Genomic DNA, 15472 nt, shown 5'->3' with positions numbered 1-15472 from the left:
GAAGGAAGGAAGGAAGGAAGGAAGGAAGGAAGGAAGGAAGGAAGGAAAAGGAGAGGAAGGACGAAAAAGCTTTCGACCTACCAAGTTCACGTGTGGCAGAGCCCTCCCGTGGGGTGCTTCCTCACTGGCTGAGAGGAAACAAGCTTTGCTGTATGCCTACCCTCTCACAAACAGCTACAGGACCCATGTTCGTACTTACTGTATGAGCTGGGGTGCGTTTGGTCATCTACCATCTCAGTTTAAAAAAAAAAAAAATCAACACACAAAACAAATCCCTCTGACCGAAATCTCTGAAAGAGCTCGAAGCTAGGGTTCAGGAATCGTGGGAGCTAGGCTCCCTGGAGAGCTCTGAGCATGTTTGAGTCCTCAGTTTCCCCACCTGTCAAGCGGAGATGTTAACAGTGCCTCTATTTTACGGTGAGTGGGTTTCTACCGTTGTTAAGCAGTTGCTTTCCAAACACTTCCAGGGCCCTGGGGAGATGAGGAACGGTTTCCTCTTTTATTTGGAGGGGCTGATTATGGTGAGGGTGACAGTCCCCCTTGGTCACCCTGACTGTTCTTCTGTGGTGCTCAGGGACGTGGGAGCAACATCATCCACTGCCGGAAAGACGGCACCTGGAGCGGCTCCTTCCACGTCTGCCAGGAGATGCAGGGCCAGTGCTCGGCCCCGGACCAGCTCAACAGCAACCTCAAACTGCAGTGCCCGGAAGGCTATGCCATAGGTATGGTGGGCGCGTGAGGGTGGCAGTGGGAGGGCCAGGTCCTTCTGGGAGCCTGGGGCTAGTGCCTCGCTCGTGATGCCCCGTGGGAGGGAGACAGAGATGAGAGAGACCAGGTCCCGTGCTCCCAGAAAGAGAGTGAAGGGCACGCATGTTGGAGAAGCCAGGGTCGGTGAGTGTGGAGAGTCAGACCGGAGTACAGAAAAGCTGACTGCCGTGTCGGGGGACACAGAAGGCTCCCAGGGGAAGGGATGCTGCTGTAGATTGGAAAGAGCTTGTTGGGCAGGAGATGGGCTTCCAGACGGAAGGAACCATGTGGTGCAAAGGGAAGGAGATGCGGAAGCACACGTTGTGTTTCGGAGAGCAGTCGTGGTCCGGTGTTAATCTTAAATTGTGCATAAACCTAATACTTCGTGAGTACCTATTAAGGGTCGGTCCCCACAGCAAGCACTTTAGAGGCATCGTCTCATATCTGTTCCATGACCTTTAACAGATGAGGAGATGGAGACTTGAAGGGATAACAGACTATCTCCCTTACTCTGAAGCCCGAGTTCTTGCCCTGGCACCTCTGTGGCCTCCCACTTAGAGGATAAAGAGCATGTTCAGAATCCTATTTGTGTGGCGATAGGCTAGCTCACAAAGTGCTCACAGTGAGGGGAGACAACCTGGGGTTTGATGCCAGGGATTGGCCTGGTTGAAACCAGGCGTCTGGACAGATGCATTAATCACAGGCTCCGAGGCTTTCTGGGGAAGTGGGCATGCATTGAGTCTGACCTCAGTTGAGGGCGGTGATGCTGACCTCTTGGGCTGATTCCCTAATTGACCATGATGAAAAGCCCAGGGAATTGGATGTTCTTTCTCATGGCCAGTGTGATTTATGGGATAATCACCAGGGATGTCTGGAGCAGAAGGTTATCACGCACACACTCACTCCCAGTCACACAGAGCCAATAAGTTCTGCATCCAGCAGAATGGGAGCTGTCACTTCTTATCCAGAATCGAGGCCTGTGGTTGGAGAGGGGAGGTGTGTGGGGCCTCTGACCACCGCCTCTCAAAGAGGGAAACATAGAGCCTGAGAGCACACATATGTTCTTCACCTACAAGCAGACTAGGAATCAGCGCTCCTGCATGGAGCCCAGAGCATCTGCTCCTACGTGGGTGAGAAAAACCTCCAAGTGCAAGGTTGCTGTCTCCAATGATTCAGAAGATACTTTAAGTTCCTACAGATTCACCAGTCCAAAGGACCCTGACCAGGACGGTTGCAGAGGGGTGGTATCTTGTGTCATTTGCCAATATAGGCGTTCTAGAAGGTTAGGGCAACAGGTGAAGCAATGGTCAAAAACATTGGCTGCTCTGCCCCAAAGCCATCGCTTTCTTCTCTCCATCATTCCTGATAGGTGGTTCTAGACACTTATGTCTGTGATGGGGTCCCCACCCCCAACTCAGTCAGGATACACAAGTGAATATTCACATATACTCATGACTGGTATTAAGTGGCCCTGGGAGGGAAGATTTTCATTAAGTGACTTATTTAAAAAAAAAACAAAACAGGGCGCCTGGGTGGCTCAGTTGGTTAAGCGACTGCCTTCGGCTCAGGTCATGATCCTGGAGTCCCTGGATCGAGTCCCGCATCGGGCTCTCTGCTCGGCGGGGAGTCTGCTTCTCCCTCTCCCACTCCCCCCTCTCATGTGCTTGCTCTCTCTCATTCTCTCAAATAAATAAATAAAATCTTTAAAAAAAAAAAACACTTATAGAAACAGACTTCCTGCCTGTCTACCTCCACTGATACGCTCAAATATATTCACACATACAAAAATAAACACAAGCACAAATGTTTAATAACCATAGACCCAAACCCACGCATCATTAACTCACGCCTGGCACATACGCATCAGCCAAATACTGCACAAACACATCACCTAACACACACACACAGCGGCACATAATAGGCACACAGGTGTGACATTTGGTCACACACCTGTCACAAGCACATCTTATGCCCTGACACATGTTACCTGTGCAGAGAGATGCACACGGCCACTGTGTGCGTACGCCCCACGCACATGTCACAGCCGCACACGGCCTGGCTCTCGGCTCGCCCAGCTAGAGGGAGGCAGACGTGTGGCCGTAGCATTCCTTTGCCCACCGAGCTTTTTCACGGTCAAGCAGAAAGGGGAAGAAGTCAGTAGGACACTGGAACCTGGACGTCCTTCCCTTCCCGGTACCCATGTCCCCCACTGCCATGCAGATGCCCCTTTTATGAATATGGTGATCCACGGTGGCCGGGGTGGGGGGCAAATGCGGGAGCTAAGAGGGTAAAGGCAGCATGGGACTCTGGGAGACAACCATTGGGAAGGAGGGGAAACAGGTTTCCCTCCTGACCTCCAGGTCCCTCCCCTTCCTCGCCTCCAAAGACCCCCACATCAGAAGCCCAGGCTGAGCCCCTTCCTGGGGAGAGCCCACCTCACCAAGGAGGGGATTTGATCCAAGGCCTCATAATCAGGGGTGAGATGTGTGTCCCTTCCTTCGTGTGGGCTTGGGGGCTGGAGGACACGTTCTGCTGGCCCCTCCCCGGGCAGCACAGGCTGGCTTCGGTGGCAGTTAGGAACCCTCAGAAAGTTGCTTCCCCACCCCTTCTCCCCCCCTCCCTGGGAAGGAGAGGCAGGGGCCTGGTGAGATCACCCTCAGTAATGATGCCAGTTCCGGCTGGCTCATATATCACAACATAGCAGCCTGATCCTAAAGCCCCAGCCCCATGGGTGGGGGAGGAGAGCACAGGGGAGGGAGCTGCGGGGAAGGGGAAGGGGAGACGGGGCTGCCGCCGAGCAGGGCAGGGATGGCCTCCTGCGTTGACCATATCTTCCGCTTTGTGCCCCTCCTGGGAGAAGAGAGCCTTTGGCTTTTCCTCACGGGCTGCCTCTTGTTTTTGCAAAAGAAGATTTTATCATCACAGCCTTGCTTCTACCTCGCTCCCTAAATACTCCTTTAGAAAAGATCTCCTGACAAACACACAGCACTGACTTTCTCCAGCTACTTCGTGACTCCCCACCCCGCCTTATTCCCATCACTCATCTTTTTGGTATTTTTGCCCCCCCCCATTTCTTTTCTCTCCTCTACCTTCCTTTCTCTTTCCTCTTTTGGGCTCCCCTGTATCCATTGCTGGGCTCGGAAGGCCGAAGGACGTGGGTTTTAATTCATGGGCCCCTAATCGCCTGCTCTGTAACCTGAGCTCTGTGCACGTCTCTAACCTGAGAAATGGGTGTGATGACAACCTGTGGTACAGCACGAGATATTCAGGAGAACGTGTGACATATGAAAACCACCTGCACGGCCAGGGATCTGCCCCCTCTTCTGGGCTGGGGGGCCCTGTGTGTTAAGTGAAGAGGTTTTAAACACTGTCCTAGGCCTGACACTCCACCCTCATCCCCTCTTCAGTCCTGTTGAGTCTCTCAGACTGAAGAGATGGACAAGAGGGCAATAAGAAGGGCCCTCATAGATAAACTATATATACATATATATGTGGGGGGGGGATACACACACACACACACCCCTTTAGAATGGCTACTAGAATCGAGTTGGCTGTCTCTTGGGGTCCACTTAGCGTTCAGTGGTGGTCCAGGCATTAAGGTAGAGGAATGACCTCCTTAGGGCCTTGGTCAGATTCTGACACGTCCACTCTTTGCCCACATGAATGAGCACGGCTTGAGAGTCCTGGAGATACCTCGTGGGATAGGCTTGGTTTTCAGGAGACTTTACAATGTGTGAGGTCAGGGTAGAGAATGAATGCACCAAATTATGGTCGACTTGCCAACCCGCAGCTTAAAGTCAGGTGTCCCTCACCGAGGGCTGCTGTATACCCGCCTGTCCCTGTTTATCATCAGTGCCTTCATTTTCTCGTTCCTTTATCCACGTATCCAGTTTTGTATTCATTCTCCCCCATCTGGGTACCCATGTCCTCCTGTGCATTCACCCACTCCCTCGGTCCCTTGTCCATGGACGCATTCACGCACTCCCTGTCTCTCCCACTCATTTCACAAATACTTGCGGCCATGCACAGTGCCAGGCTCTGGGCATGGAACGGGGAGCATGGAGAGGGCTGGCCTCAGGAGTTTACAGTCCGGCAGGGAAGAGAGCCATCAATACAACAGTCACCAAGCCCATGGGAAGGGGCTAGTGCCCGTGAGAGGGCTTGGCCTGTCAGGAAAGCAGGGAGGGCTCCTCGGAGTAGGCGGCACTTGGACTGAGGTCTGAAGGATCACTAATAGTGCACTAGTTGAAGAGAAGTAGGAAGGGTCTAAAGGCACAGGGGAGGCGTGTGTGCAAGCCCTGAGCAAGCAGAAAGTGAGGAGCTAGGAGGCTGTGCTGCATTCATGGGCTCACCACGCCCTGGGCTGATGCATCCTGAGCAGTCCCTGCATGTCAGGCACCGGGCTAGGCTCATAGATGAGTCCCCCTCATCCTTGTCCATCTAGGGCATCACTGTAACTGTGGAAAGGTAGGCACAGGGATGGCGTAAGGCCAGCACTGAGAGACTCCTCGTTGCTGAATACTGCTCTCACTCAGGCGCAAAAATCAGGGCAGGCTTCTTGGAGGATTTGAACTGGGCCATGAAGAACTGATAGGATTTGACCTTGAGAAGGCAGATGGGGGTGATTCAGGGGAAGGGGTGAATGGGAGCAGAAACATAGAGGCAAGGGGTTGTGGGACTCAGGTGGAAAACCTAGGGCAATCTGGCTGGACCACCCAAAGCGTGAAGATGGTTAATGGGAGGTGAGATCGACTAGACCATGGGAGCCCACGGATGCTGGGCAAAGGGGATTATACTTTGTCCTGCTTGTGGGCAACCTTAGAAATGTTCTCAAGCAGAGGAGGGGCATGACCAAATGGGGCTCAGGGCCAATGAACATGGCGGTGGGCGTAGGCTGTTTGTTGGAGACGAGAATAGAGTCAGGGAGACCAGAGGCTGCCCTGCTGGGAGTTCACTTCTTTCCACTGTCCTCAAGGCCGGGATGGCCTGGTCCACTGGGGACCAGGCATGACAGGGCCTGTACGGTGGGAGAGCAGCCCATGGGCATCAGGGGACTGGGGGCTGAGCTGTGGCCTCACTCTGTGCTTGCCCTCAGGGTCGGAGTGTGTCACCTCGTGCCTGGATCACAACAGCGAGTCTATCATCCTTCCAGTGAACGTGTCTGTACGGGACATCCCCCACTGGCTGAACCCCACACGGGTGGAGGTGAGTGCAGGGCTGTCTCCGGTGGCTAGGGGAGGGAAGTGACCCCGTTGGACACTTGCTGTGCCCCAGTCCCTCATTAGTCCTTTCACACATGTTCAATCATCGACTTGTCACGCCTGTTCTGAGGGGTGGGCACTGTTCACGATCATCTCTCCAGGCCACCAGCATTTCACCCTTGCCCTCGGCCGGGCCTGTGCGGAGGACCTTTTATTTACTGTTCCACTGCATCCTGATGACAGTCTAGGAATAAGAGGACTGTTGTCCCCAGTTTAGAGGTGAGGACACGGAGGCACCAAGAACACACAGAAAGCAGAGTCAGGTCACAAACCCATGTCTGTCTGACCGGAAAGTCTGTACCTGTAAGGATAGCGTGATCCGGCTTCTCTAGACAAGCTCTTAGAAGGCCTTCCATGTGCCATGGCCTAGATTTCTGGTATCCTTCTCCATGCTTAACTTGTTTGGTGGAAAGCAATTAATATGTGGTCTGGGGAACCAGTAACACCCATTACTTATGAAGCACCCACTATGTGCACGTGCCCAGCACTCAACACACAAGACTGTATTTAAGACTCAGGATTGTTGTATGGAGCAGGGGGGCATTGCCTGCAGTCCCTGCTTGGGGACACTGAGATCTCAGGAGTGAGCGACGGGCCCAGGGCGAGGGCTCGAACCCGAGCCTGAGTCCAAGTGCAGTGCTTGTCCTCAATGTCTAGCTGGTGTGGCCCTGGCCAGAGGCCGTGTAGGCTCCGCCTCCTGGCAGCCGCCTCCTTGCCCAGGTCCACCTGGGGGCTGGCCATTCCCATGGTCTATGTGTCACCTGATCCATCCGTGGCCCTACAGCTGAAGCGGAACCCCACTCCTGCCCTCAAGGGCAGCACAGACCCTGGGCCTCATGTACCCGTTCTGGGTCCTGGCTCAACCTGGAGAGAGTGAAAGAGGGAAGCAGGGCCCACAGGGCAGTGTTCGGTGATGTCCCTCCCGGCCAGCCTTCCTGCTTGGGGCGTGGGGGGCCTCACTGTCTGCCCTCCTGCTGCAGATCCCGCTCCAGATAGCCAGGCAGAACCCGATACGAGGTGTACTATTTCTCAAATGAGCTGAGGGCATGATTGCGAGGGCTTACTCAGCACTCGGCCTGTGGTGCTGGCACTGGACTTGGACGCCCCCTCCGCTCCCCTGTGCACCACAGTGTTCTTCTCCTCCCCTCCCCTCCCTCCTCCTCCCCAACTGCCCTCTGCCCTACATCCAAGTCCTGTCCCTTTTGCCTGCCTCTGTTTCCATTCTGTTTCTCTCTCCCTCTCCCAAGACATCTGTCACCTTGCTCCATGTCCCGCCCAAACATCCTCTTTCCCCTCTGTCTGCCCCTGACTCTCCCATGCATAGCCTAGGTAGCCCTGTCTCCCCGACCTCATGCTCCCCATCTGTTCTCTGCCCTTGGCATGCCTCTCCCCACTGCTAACCCAGCGCCCCACACAGATTCTCACCGAATGCCCCGGTGAATGCCGGCGTGCTGTCCATACCCAGGGGTGCGCACAGAACCCCCGTGTCAGAAGCTCAAGGAAGTTGGAGATCAAGTACAAGCCTGTCGTTGTACAGATGGAGAAACTGAGGAGCACGGAGTGAGGGGATTAGGCCAGGGTCACACCGGAAGCAGAGCCATGCCCCCCCGTCCCCTGCCCTGCTCCCACATACCCAAAGGCAGGGGAATTACACTCCTACACAGAGCAGACACAGGAGACCTCCCTCATACCCCAGCCCTGGAGGTCTTCTCTGCCCGGGATTAGGACCAGTTTCCCCTGGCCCGGCTCCCACCCAGGCCTTTTCTCTGCCCCCGGGTGAACTCCCACCCTTCCCTTGGTGAGCCCTGGGCACTAAAGAGTTCAGTTATATTCACTGTGAAATAAATCCAGGGATTTGAAAGCCTGGGAGCCCCCCCTTCCCCAGTTGCCCACCCGCTGCCTGGCCGCCCCAGCCCCCTACCCCATTCCCTGGTCTGCCAGCCTTTATTGATGCCGGCCTACGGAGAGAGCCATAACGAGGTTCAGACCTCCCCTGGTCTCCGGAGGCCTCATTATCCAGGAGGAAAAAAATGTGGTAGAAACAGGGAGGAGGGTGAAGGGCAGAGATTGATGATTTCCAGGAATAAGGCAGAAAAGCTGGCCTCTGCTGTACCCTTGCCCCCCGTGTGCTGAGAGCTACAGAGAAACAGAGCTGCTGGTGCTGGGGCTGCCGGGCCAGGGCAGAGGCCTCCGGGGCCGGGGCAAGGCAGATGGGTGGGGGCCGGGCTCGGCTCCAAGTCCGCTTACCTTTGTCCCGAGGGAAGGAAGTGCGGGGCTAGAACGCACATTTCGTGGATGCCGCCCGTGAATCGGGCACGGGGTCATGCTTCTTTACACCCCTTCCCCTGCCCCCCACACACCCGGTAAGGCGGGTTTTTGTCTCTCCCCTGTTTCCAGTGGAGGAAGTGGAATCTCAGCGGGGGAAGCCCCTGGCCTGAGAGGATATAAAGGGAGCCCCTGGCCAGTCTAATGTGCCGTTGTCTCGGGGTCCCCGCGCAGTCTCTGCTGAATGCACGACAGTCATAACAGGGGCAAACCATTTACTGACCACTTGCCAGGGAACATGCTGCTGCAGAGTTAACCACTGGCTCTCCGCGCTCCCCTCCCCCTGCATTGCCCCCCCCCCCCCAAAAAAACCCCCCCCCCCCACCCCCCTGCATTGCCCCCCCCCCAAAAAAAACAACCACCATCTAGAGCTCTGATTTGTAGTATTTGCCAGTTACCATGGTGTACCCGCCTGGGTGCCCAAGTTGCCCTCGCTGCGCACAGCGCTGGGAGGGACAGGCACCACCACCTCTCGTGGGCCCACTCGAGCCGGCCGAAGCCCACGGTGGCGTGTGGGGCACGACAGCCTCTATTTTAAGTACTTTACACGGATCGGCCTATATGACGAGAACAACGCCTACTTAGATGAGTGGGAGATCACCACCGAGATGGCGTGCTGTGATGAGCGCACTGGAATGGTGACCTTTGTGAAGGCAGGCCCACGGGCCTCTTACTCACCACGGTACTCCCCTTCGTGCCTAGCTCGCAGTGGGTGCTCGCTAAATACTAAGGTTTGCGGGATCAGGTGACCAAGGTTCTAGTTCAAGCCCAGGCATCTTCTTGCGGTCTGTCCTTGGACAAATCCTACCACTTCTACAAGCTGCAGTTGGCCCATCTGTGGAATGAGAGATAGGCCTGGATCAAGAGTCACAAAGTCAGACCCCCACGGGAACCAGGCTGGTGGGACAAATGGGTGAAGCAGGCCAGGCGTGTCATTCTGTAGATTACATACCTAGGCATATTATTAATACTGGTAGCAGGATTTATTAGACATATTTCAGACAGACACACGTAAAATAATACAAATGCCCGTGTACATTTTACCCAACTTAAGAAATGACTTTCTAAATTTTCTTCTTATTGAGATTTAATGCACATGCTGATTTTACATGGAAGGTTTGATCAGTGTCCATGTTTGTGGCCACTCCTGAAACCACTCCCCAGGTCGGGATCCCTGGCTCCCCAGAGGTCATCCCCTCCCCGTGCCAGGCAATGGCTGTGCCCCCAAGATAACGTCTACTGGGTTGGCTTATTTTTTTTTTTATTGAGGTGTAATTGACATATAAAATTATATTAGTTTCAGGTGTACTAAAATTTTTAGTTTTACTTTCATAAAGAAAAACACTCCCTTTATTTGTTTAAAGTTCTCTCCTTTGAAAGCCCCCACTCCCCCACCCCCACCACCCCGCATGTGCTGTTGGAAGTGATAGGGACACGGAGAAATCTTCCTCACATCTAAGAAAGGAGACAATACAAACTTAGTGACAGATGGCAATGTCTCTTGGGCTCAGTGCTGGAGAGACTGCAGGGAAAGGTGGGGACAGTGGTGAACTCTGGAAAACACATCCCGCTTCCCTAGGGGGCAGCTCGAGCCAAGTGTGGCAGTGTGGAAACGGGTGCTGAGTATGGCTAGATCTCCCACTTCCATCTTGAGTATAAGAAATCTGGAGTCTTTAAAATATAAAATCTCTAAATTTTTTTTTAAATACTGGCAAATAATTTTGACTCCTGTCAAGCACATTGTGTGCCAAACTGAACATTTCTGTGGGTTGTGTAGCCTGGAAGCTGTCGGCTTGCAACCTTTGGATGAGGCAGACTCCTAGCCCTGGGCATCTGGAATTCAGGGTAGCAGCCTCTCTGTCACCAGCTCTGAAGGAGCACCCCTAGTCTGCCCTGTACCTCGACTTGTTCCCGGAAAATGCAGTGCACAACCTCAGAGGCTTATAATTCCTCTAGGCATCTGGGAACTTGGATTTTATAATGGCATCTGGGCAAAGGATGGAAGGAGGGAGGAAAGAGAGGAGAAGAAGAAGAAAGGGAGGGGGGTACTTAAGGGTAAAAAAAAAAAGGAAGTTACCATTTGTTATCTATCACTGTTTGTTAGGCAGGTCCAAATATGCCACCTCGTTTTGTCTCTACCATATTCCAGTGAGATCAATAGTATCACCATTTTACACAGGAAGAAGCTGAAGTTCTCATTGGGTTTTCACTGCCCAATTCACATAACTAATGCAGTTGAATCAGAATTTGGACCCAGGGCTAATTCTCCTGCATTTTGTCTTGCAAGACAACCACCTTATATATTAGGCGTCATAACTCGACCCTTGCAGACAAAGGATGCAGAATTCATTCCTTGAAGGGAAGGCAGCACCACTGTGGAAGGCTCTGTCAAGAGTCTAAAGTCAGAGGTAAAATGGTTCTGAGTGAGCATGAAGTCCAGAGATGTGTCCGGAATCCAGTGATTTCTCATTCACTCATTTGGTTACTGGTTCACTCGCTCATTCAAAAACATTGATGATGTACTTCTAAATGGCAGGCATTCTTCAAACACAAGGCATTCGGGGTGGAAAATGCCAGGCTTTTAAAGAAAGCCAGAAGCTCCATAACTGATAACGAATGGCAAACATAAGTTAAATGATATCATTCATTCACAGAAAGTCCTATACATCAAGGGAAGAATTAAGGAGAAAAGAGGGCTCATCTTAGAAGGTTTCAGAAGGGGTGTCCAATATGAGCCTCAGGATGGGGAGGCTCTCTTAAGATGCTTTCTCGCATGTCTTCAGCTCTGCCTGGGGCCCCATCTTCCTGGGATTCCTCTTGGAGACATTCTGCCCCACCCCGATGCCTACTTTTCTCTCAAAGCCCCTCCACCTTTCTGAACCTTGGTCTTTCCATCAGGCCAAAGAGTAAACTATTTTATATTTACAGTTTTGGGGACTAGGGGAATGTGAAGGAGAGTATAGGGTTTAAATATAGATCTGGAAATCAGAGAGCTATGGGCTTATTTCCTGAGGGTCATTACCTGTGTGTATGGCTTGGAGCAGGTTAGTTAACTTCTCTGTGGTCTCTTTCCTCCTGTATAAACCAGACTAAAAAATAATACCTCTCCCATAGTTATGGTAAGAATTAAATAGATAAAGCTCTGAGGACAGGGCTTGTGTGGATGAGGATGATGACAGGGCTGGTAGCAGTGCTATGATGATGATGATGATGAAGAAGAAGAAGAAGATGACGACAATGACGACGAAGACGATGAAGACTAAGAAGGCGAAGAAGACAACGATGAAGATGATGACAACGAAGACAACAAAGAAGTTGAAGAAGAAGAAGATCATGATGAAGGCGGTGGTGGTGGTGGTGATGTTGATGGTCATTGCAACCAGGAAGGAAGGACAGTGTATTCTTCTTATACACCAAGGCAGGAAATGAAAGCCGTCTTACAAAACCTGGTCTGAAAGCTCTCTCACTGGGCTAGAGGTCTCATTGGCATCCAAAGGAACAAGGCTGACATATGAGAGGCGTCATCTGGGATCTCCCAATTTGTGGTGTGAATAGCCTAGCTTTTCCTTCAGCTCCTGCTGCTTGCCCCCTTCCAGTTCTCCTCACATACAGAGGGGCCCTGTAGTGAGACACGTAGGGCAGGTAGCCCTAAGGAATAGCGGAAAATCCAAAAGCCTTGGAAAGATAAATAGGCTCATGCGGATAGTGTAAAAGTCCTTTTAATGAACTCACGTCAGGTAAACCTCAGCTGACAGAAACTTGTATAACTGCACCACAACACTCCTACAGATGGATTAAATTAGCTCTCAGATAAAGAGGGGGAGGGATGGGCATCAAATCCCTTGTGGATCCCAACCCTGCTGTGTTCTATTACTTGAGCCATTACCAAGGGCCCCTCCAGCACCCCTGGATTTTGCCTGGGGACAGACTCTCAGACCCAGAGATGAAAGCCTGGGTAAGGTCTCCCAGAGAATGAAAACAGGTGATTCTCTCTGCTTCTGGCCCTGAGGCTGGGAAGCAGAGGGCACTAAAGTAAGCCGGAAGGAACGCTGGAGCTACTCACATTCCTTCATCTATCTGGTCAACATGCATTTGCTGTGCTCCAGGCCTGGTCCTGGGGAAAGACAGAGATGTCTAAAACCCAGGTCCTCGGTTAATCATTCCCGTACCGTTTATCTCCATGTATCATCACAACAAGCCCCATGATGTGATTTTTCAGGACCCATTTCACAGACGGGAGAACCAAGCCTCAGAGTGGAAATTTACAAAGCAATTTCAAGTTGAATTGCATCCACATCTGACATACCCCCTGCCCAAGGTCTTTCCCACATGTCATCTCATCTAGGTGTATTGGGAAAAGGTAGAAAGGTGCAGGAGGGGACTACATAGTAGACTTCACATGGCAAGACTGGTTGTCAGATCTTCAGCTTAGGATGTTTGTTTAAGACTTTAATTCTGCCTACACTAAACTGGTTTTCTAGACACTATGCTAGGCATGGTAAGGGCTCTTCTGATGTTCTAGAAGAGAGGAAGACAAGTAAAGAAAACACTGCCGATTGATAAAAATCATCTCTATTTTGAGATGTCACCATGGATTTATAACAAAAACATTTATGGGCATCCTCCATGTGCCAGTCGCCATTCTAGTTGTGGATGATCCAAGGGTGAACCACGGATGCTGTGAGGCAGAAAAGAAAGGCACCAACCCAGTCTCAGCCCGATCTTGGAGTCATGTGATTCCTTTTGTTCCAAGCTCACCAAGAAACCTAATTACAGTTGGGCTCCCGTATAGGTCTGCCTTCAGGGAGAAATTGGGCTGGTCAACATGATTTCCCATATTCTGGTCCATAGGACTGTTCATTTCTTCATTAAAATTAATCAGCTGGCACTCATCCAGGAGAGCAAGCCCTGATCATATAGACTTCCATGGCTGGTCCCTGACACTTACCTCTCATTGCAGATCTAAGCATTTGCCTCCAGGTTATTTTCATTTTATTTTTTAAAGAAATCATTGTAATCTTGGCATAAAAAGTAAGACATCTATAGCAGAATAGAGAAAGGAGCTTCTGGGAACATCATATTAGCCCCATTTCTGATGCTATTTACCTTCCTAGCTTTATCTTTCTCTTTTCACCTCCTTTAAAAATTATCCTCGTATTGGATTTTATGTTATGAGCTGCCTTAAATAATTTCCAAAATGAGTGCTCCATTTCAAATCCTGGTTTCTTCACTAAACAGCTATGAGGCCTGGGGAATTTATTCTCCTTATGACCCAAGATTAATGCCCAGCTCACTGCATGGTAACGAGTAATAAATAAGATAATACATAAAGTAATCAGCACCACAAATGAACTCAATATATTTTAGTTGTCATTATCATAGTAGTAATTATTATTATTAAAGGAGGCTATAAATAAATGCATACATGCAAACCTAGAAGCTCTGAAGGGGTTGGGGAAGGCACCACAGGGGAGGTAAGTCTTGAGTAGCAATTTAGAAGATAACTAAAGCTTCTCCAGGAGACAAGATGGGGAAGGGCATTTCAGGGAAGGAGAACCACAAGAACAAAATCACAGGGGTGTGGCAGTGTGGACAATGTCAGGGAATTGGGAGCAGGCCCATATGGCATGGTGGCAGGCGGAGACAGGAAGGGTTCTCCATGTCTCCAAGGGTTCTGAGCCAATCCACTGCTCCCAAACTGTAGTGTGTATCAGAATCATCTGGCAGTCTTGTTTTTAGAATGTGGAGTCCCAGGCCCTGGCCTCAGAGATTTGGATTCATTAGATCCAAGGTGTCTCTGAAGTATCTGCCTTCTTAATGAGCTCCCACAGTGACCCTGGTGAACGTGGTCCTCAGCACATGCTTTGGGAAACCCTGCTCCACACTATTCTCCCATCTTCCTGCTACAGCCATATATCCACTCTGCCTTTCCCCCTGCCTCCCACCTTGTTCCTAACTCCACCCATGGATCAAACATCAGCCAAGAATTTCCTGAAGGGCCTTTCTGATCACGTCTTCATCCCCCAATTCTGCTTTTCTTAAGTCCTTATTCCTGCCAGGAAGATACAGAATCGTGATGCCTACAGCAAACACAAATACTGCTGTAATCTTATGGCTCCTGTTATTGCAAGTACCTGGGCAAATTATCATGTAAATGCCAGAGTGAAGGCAGGAATTGGAAGATCCAAGAAGAGGTGCGGTGATTGAATGTGGTGCCAACGAGACAGCTTCCTCCCAGCCCCAAACCAATCTGACTGCTCTCTCCCTCTCTCTGCAGAGAGTAGTCTGCACGGCTGGTCTCAAATGGTATCCTCACCCTGCTCTGATTCACTGCGTCAAAGGCTGTGAGGTGAGTCCCTAGAAGTGATCCTACTGTTGTTAACATTATTATTATTGTTCTTATCTTAATTATGGCTGCCATTTGCTTTATTTACAGAATGCTATAAATATCCCTTTAATAGACTTCTTGGACAGGAATGAGCAACCCCATTTTATAGATGGGGAAATTGAGGCACAGAGATATCAACAAACATACTCAAAAATACATTTCATGGATAACAGAATTAGGATTCCAAGCCGGGTGTTCCTGTGCCCTAAGCTTGTGTTCAACATAATGTTGCATCTGTGAGGGAGGGAGGCCATATTGATTTTGCATCTATAACATGCCAGGCATTTGACCAAAATTATGTTTAATGTTTACAGAATCACAGGAGGCATTTTTTCTTCCTTTCCAATTCCTACTTTACTGCTGACCATTACTTGCAGGTCACTTCCTTTTGCCACACATTTGTCATTCACTCGTTCTTCAACCCCAGAAGTAATGTGGATACCTTAGACTCTACCATAGAGCTGAAAGTGAAGATCCTCTCTGACTTCACAGTTGAACCATTCCCTGGAACTTGGCTTTATGGAGATCTGTCTCTGTGTTTCAGTGACAAGCCTAGAGAGGCCAAGGGGCAGGGTACTTAGGATGCCATCTGTATTCTCAAGGGGTTATACTGCCTGTGGAACTAGGAAATATTTCTGTGCTTCCCAAGTCCCTTGTGGGTCTTCTCAGCTGGCAATGAAAAGAATCCCCAAATCCCATCTAGGTGGATGCACAAATATTTGTGCCCCGTCCCCTCAAGAGCCTACTCAGG

At 50.8% G+C, this 15472-nt stretch overlaps 1 protein-coding gene across 1 annotated transcript in view; it reads left to right on the top strand.

Moving 5' to 3' along the window:
- The window catches only part of PAPPA (pappalysin 1), a 240175-nt gene that overhangs the window by 202134 nt on the left and 22569 nt on the right, over positions 1-15472 (top strand). The window contains exons 19-21 of the mRNA XM_035016597.1: positions 575-722; positions 5843-5952; positions 14611-14682. Of these exons, the coding sequence (XP_034872488.1) occupies positions 575-722; positions 5843-5952; positions 14611-14682 (330 nt within the window). The remainder of the gene's footprint in view (positions 1-574; positions 723-5842; positions 5953-14610; positions 14683-15472) is intronic.

Source organism: Mirounga leonina, unplaced genomic scaffold (genome assembly GCF_011800145.1).
Source record: "Mirounga leonina isolate KUSES-001 unplaced genomic scaffold, KU_Mleo_1.0 Mir_170, whole genome shotgun sequence".
Taxonomy (NCBI): Eukaryota; Metazoa; Chordata; class Mammalia; order Carnivora; family Phocidae; genus Mirounga; species Mirounga leonina.
Note: the sequence above shows the minus strand (reverse complement) of the source record. Positions and strands in the feature narration are given on the sequence as shown.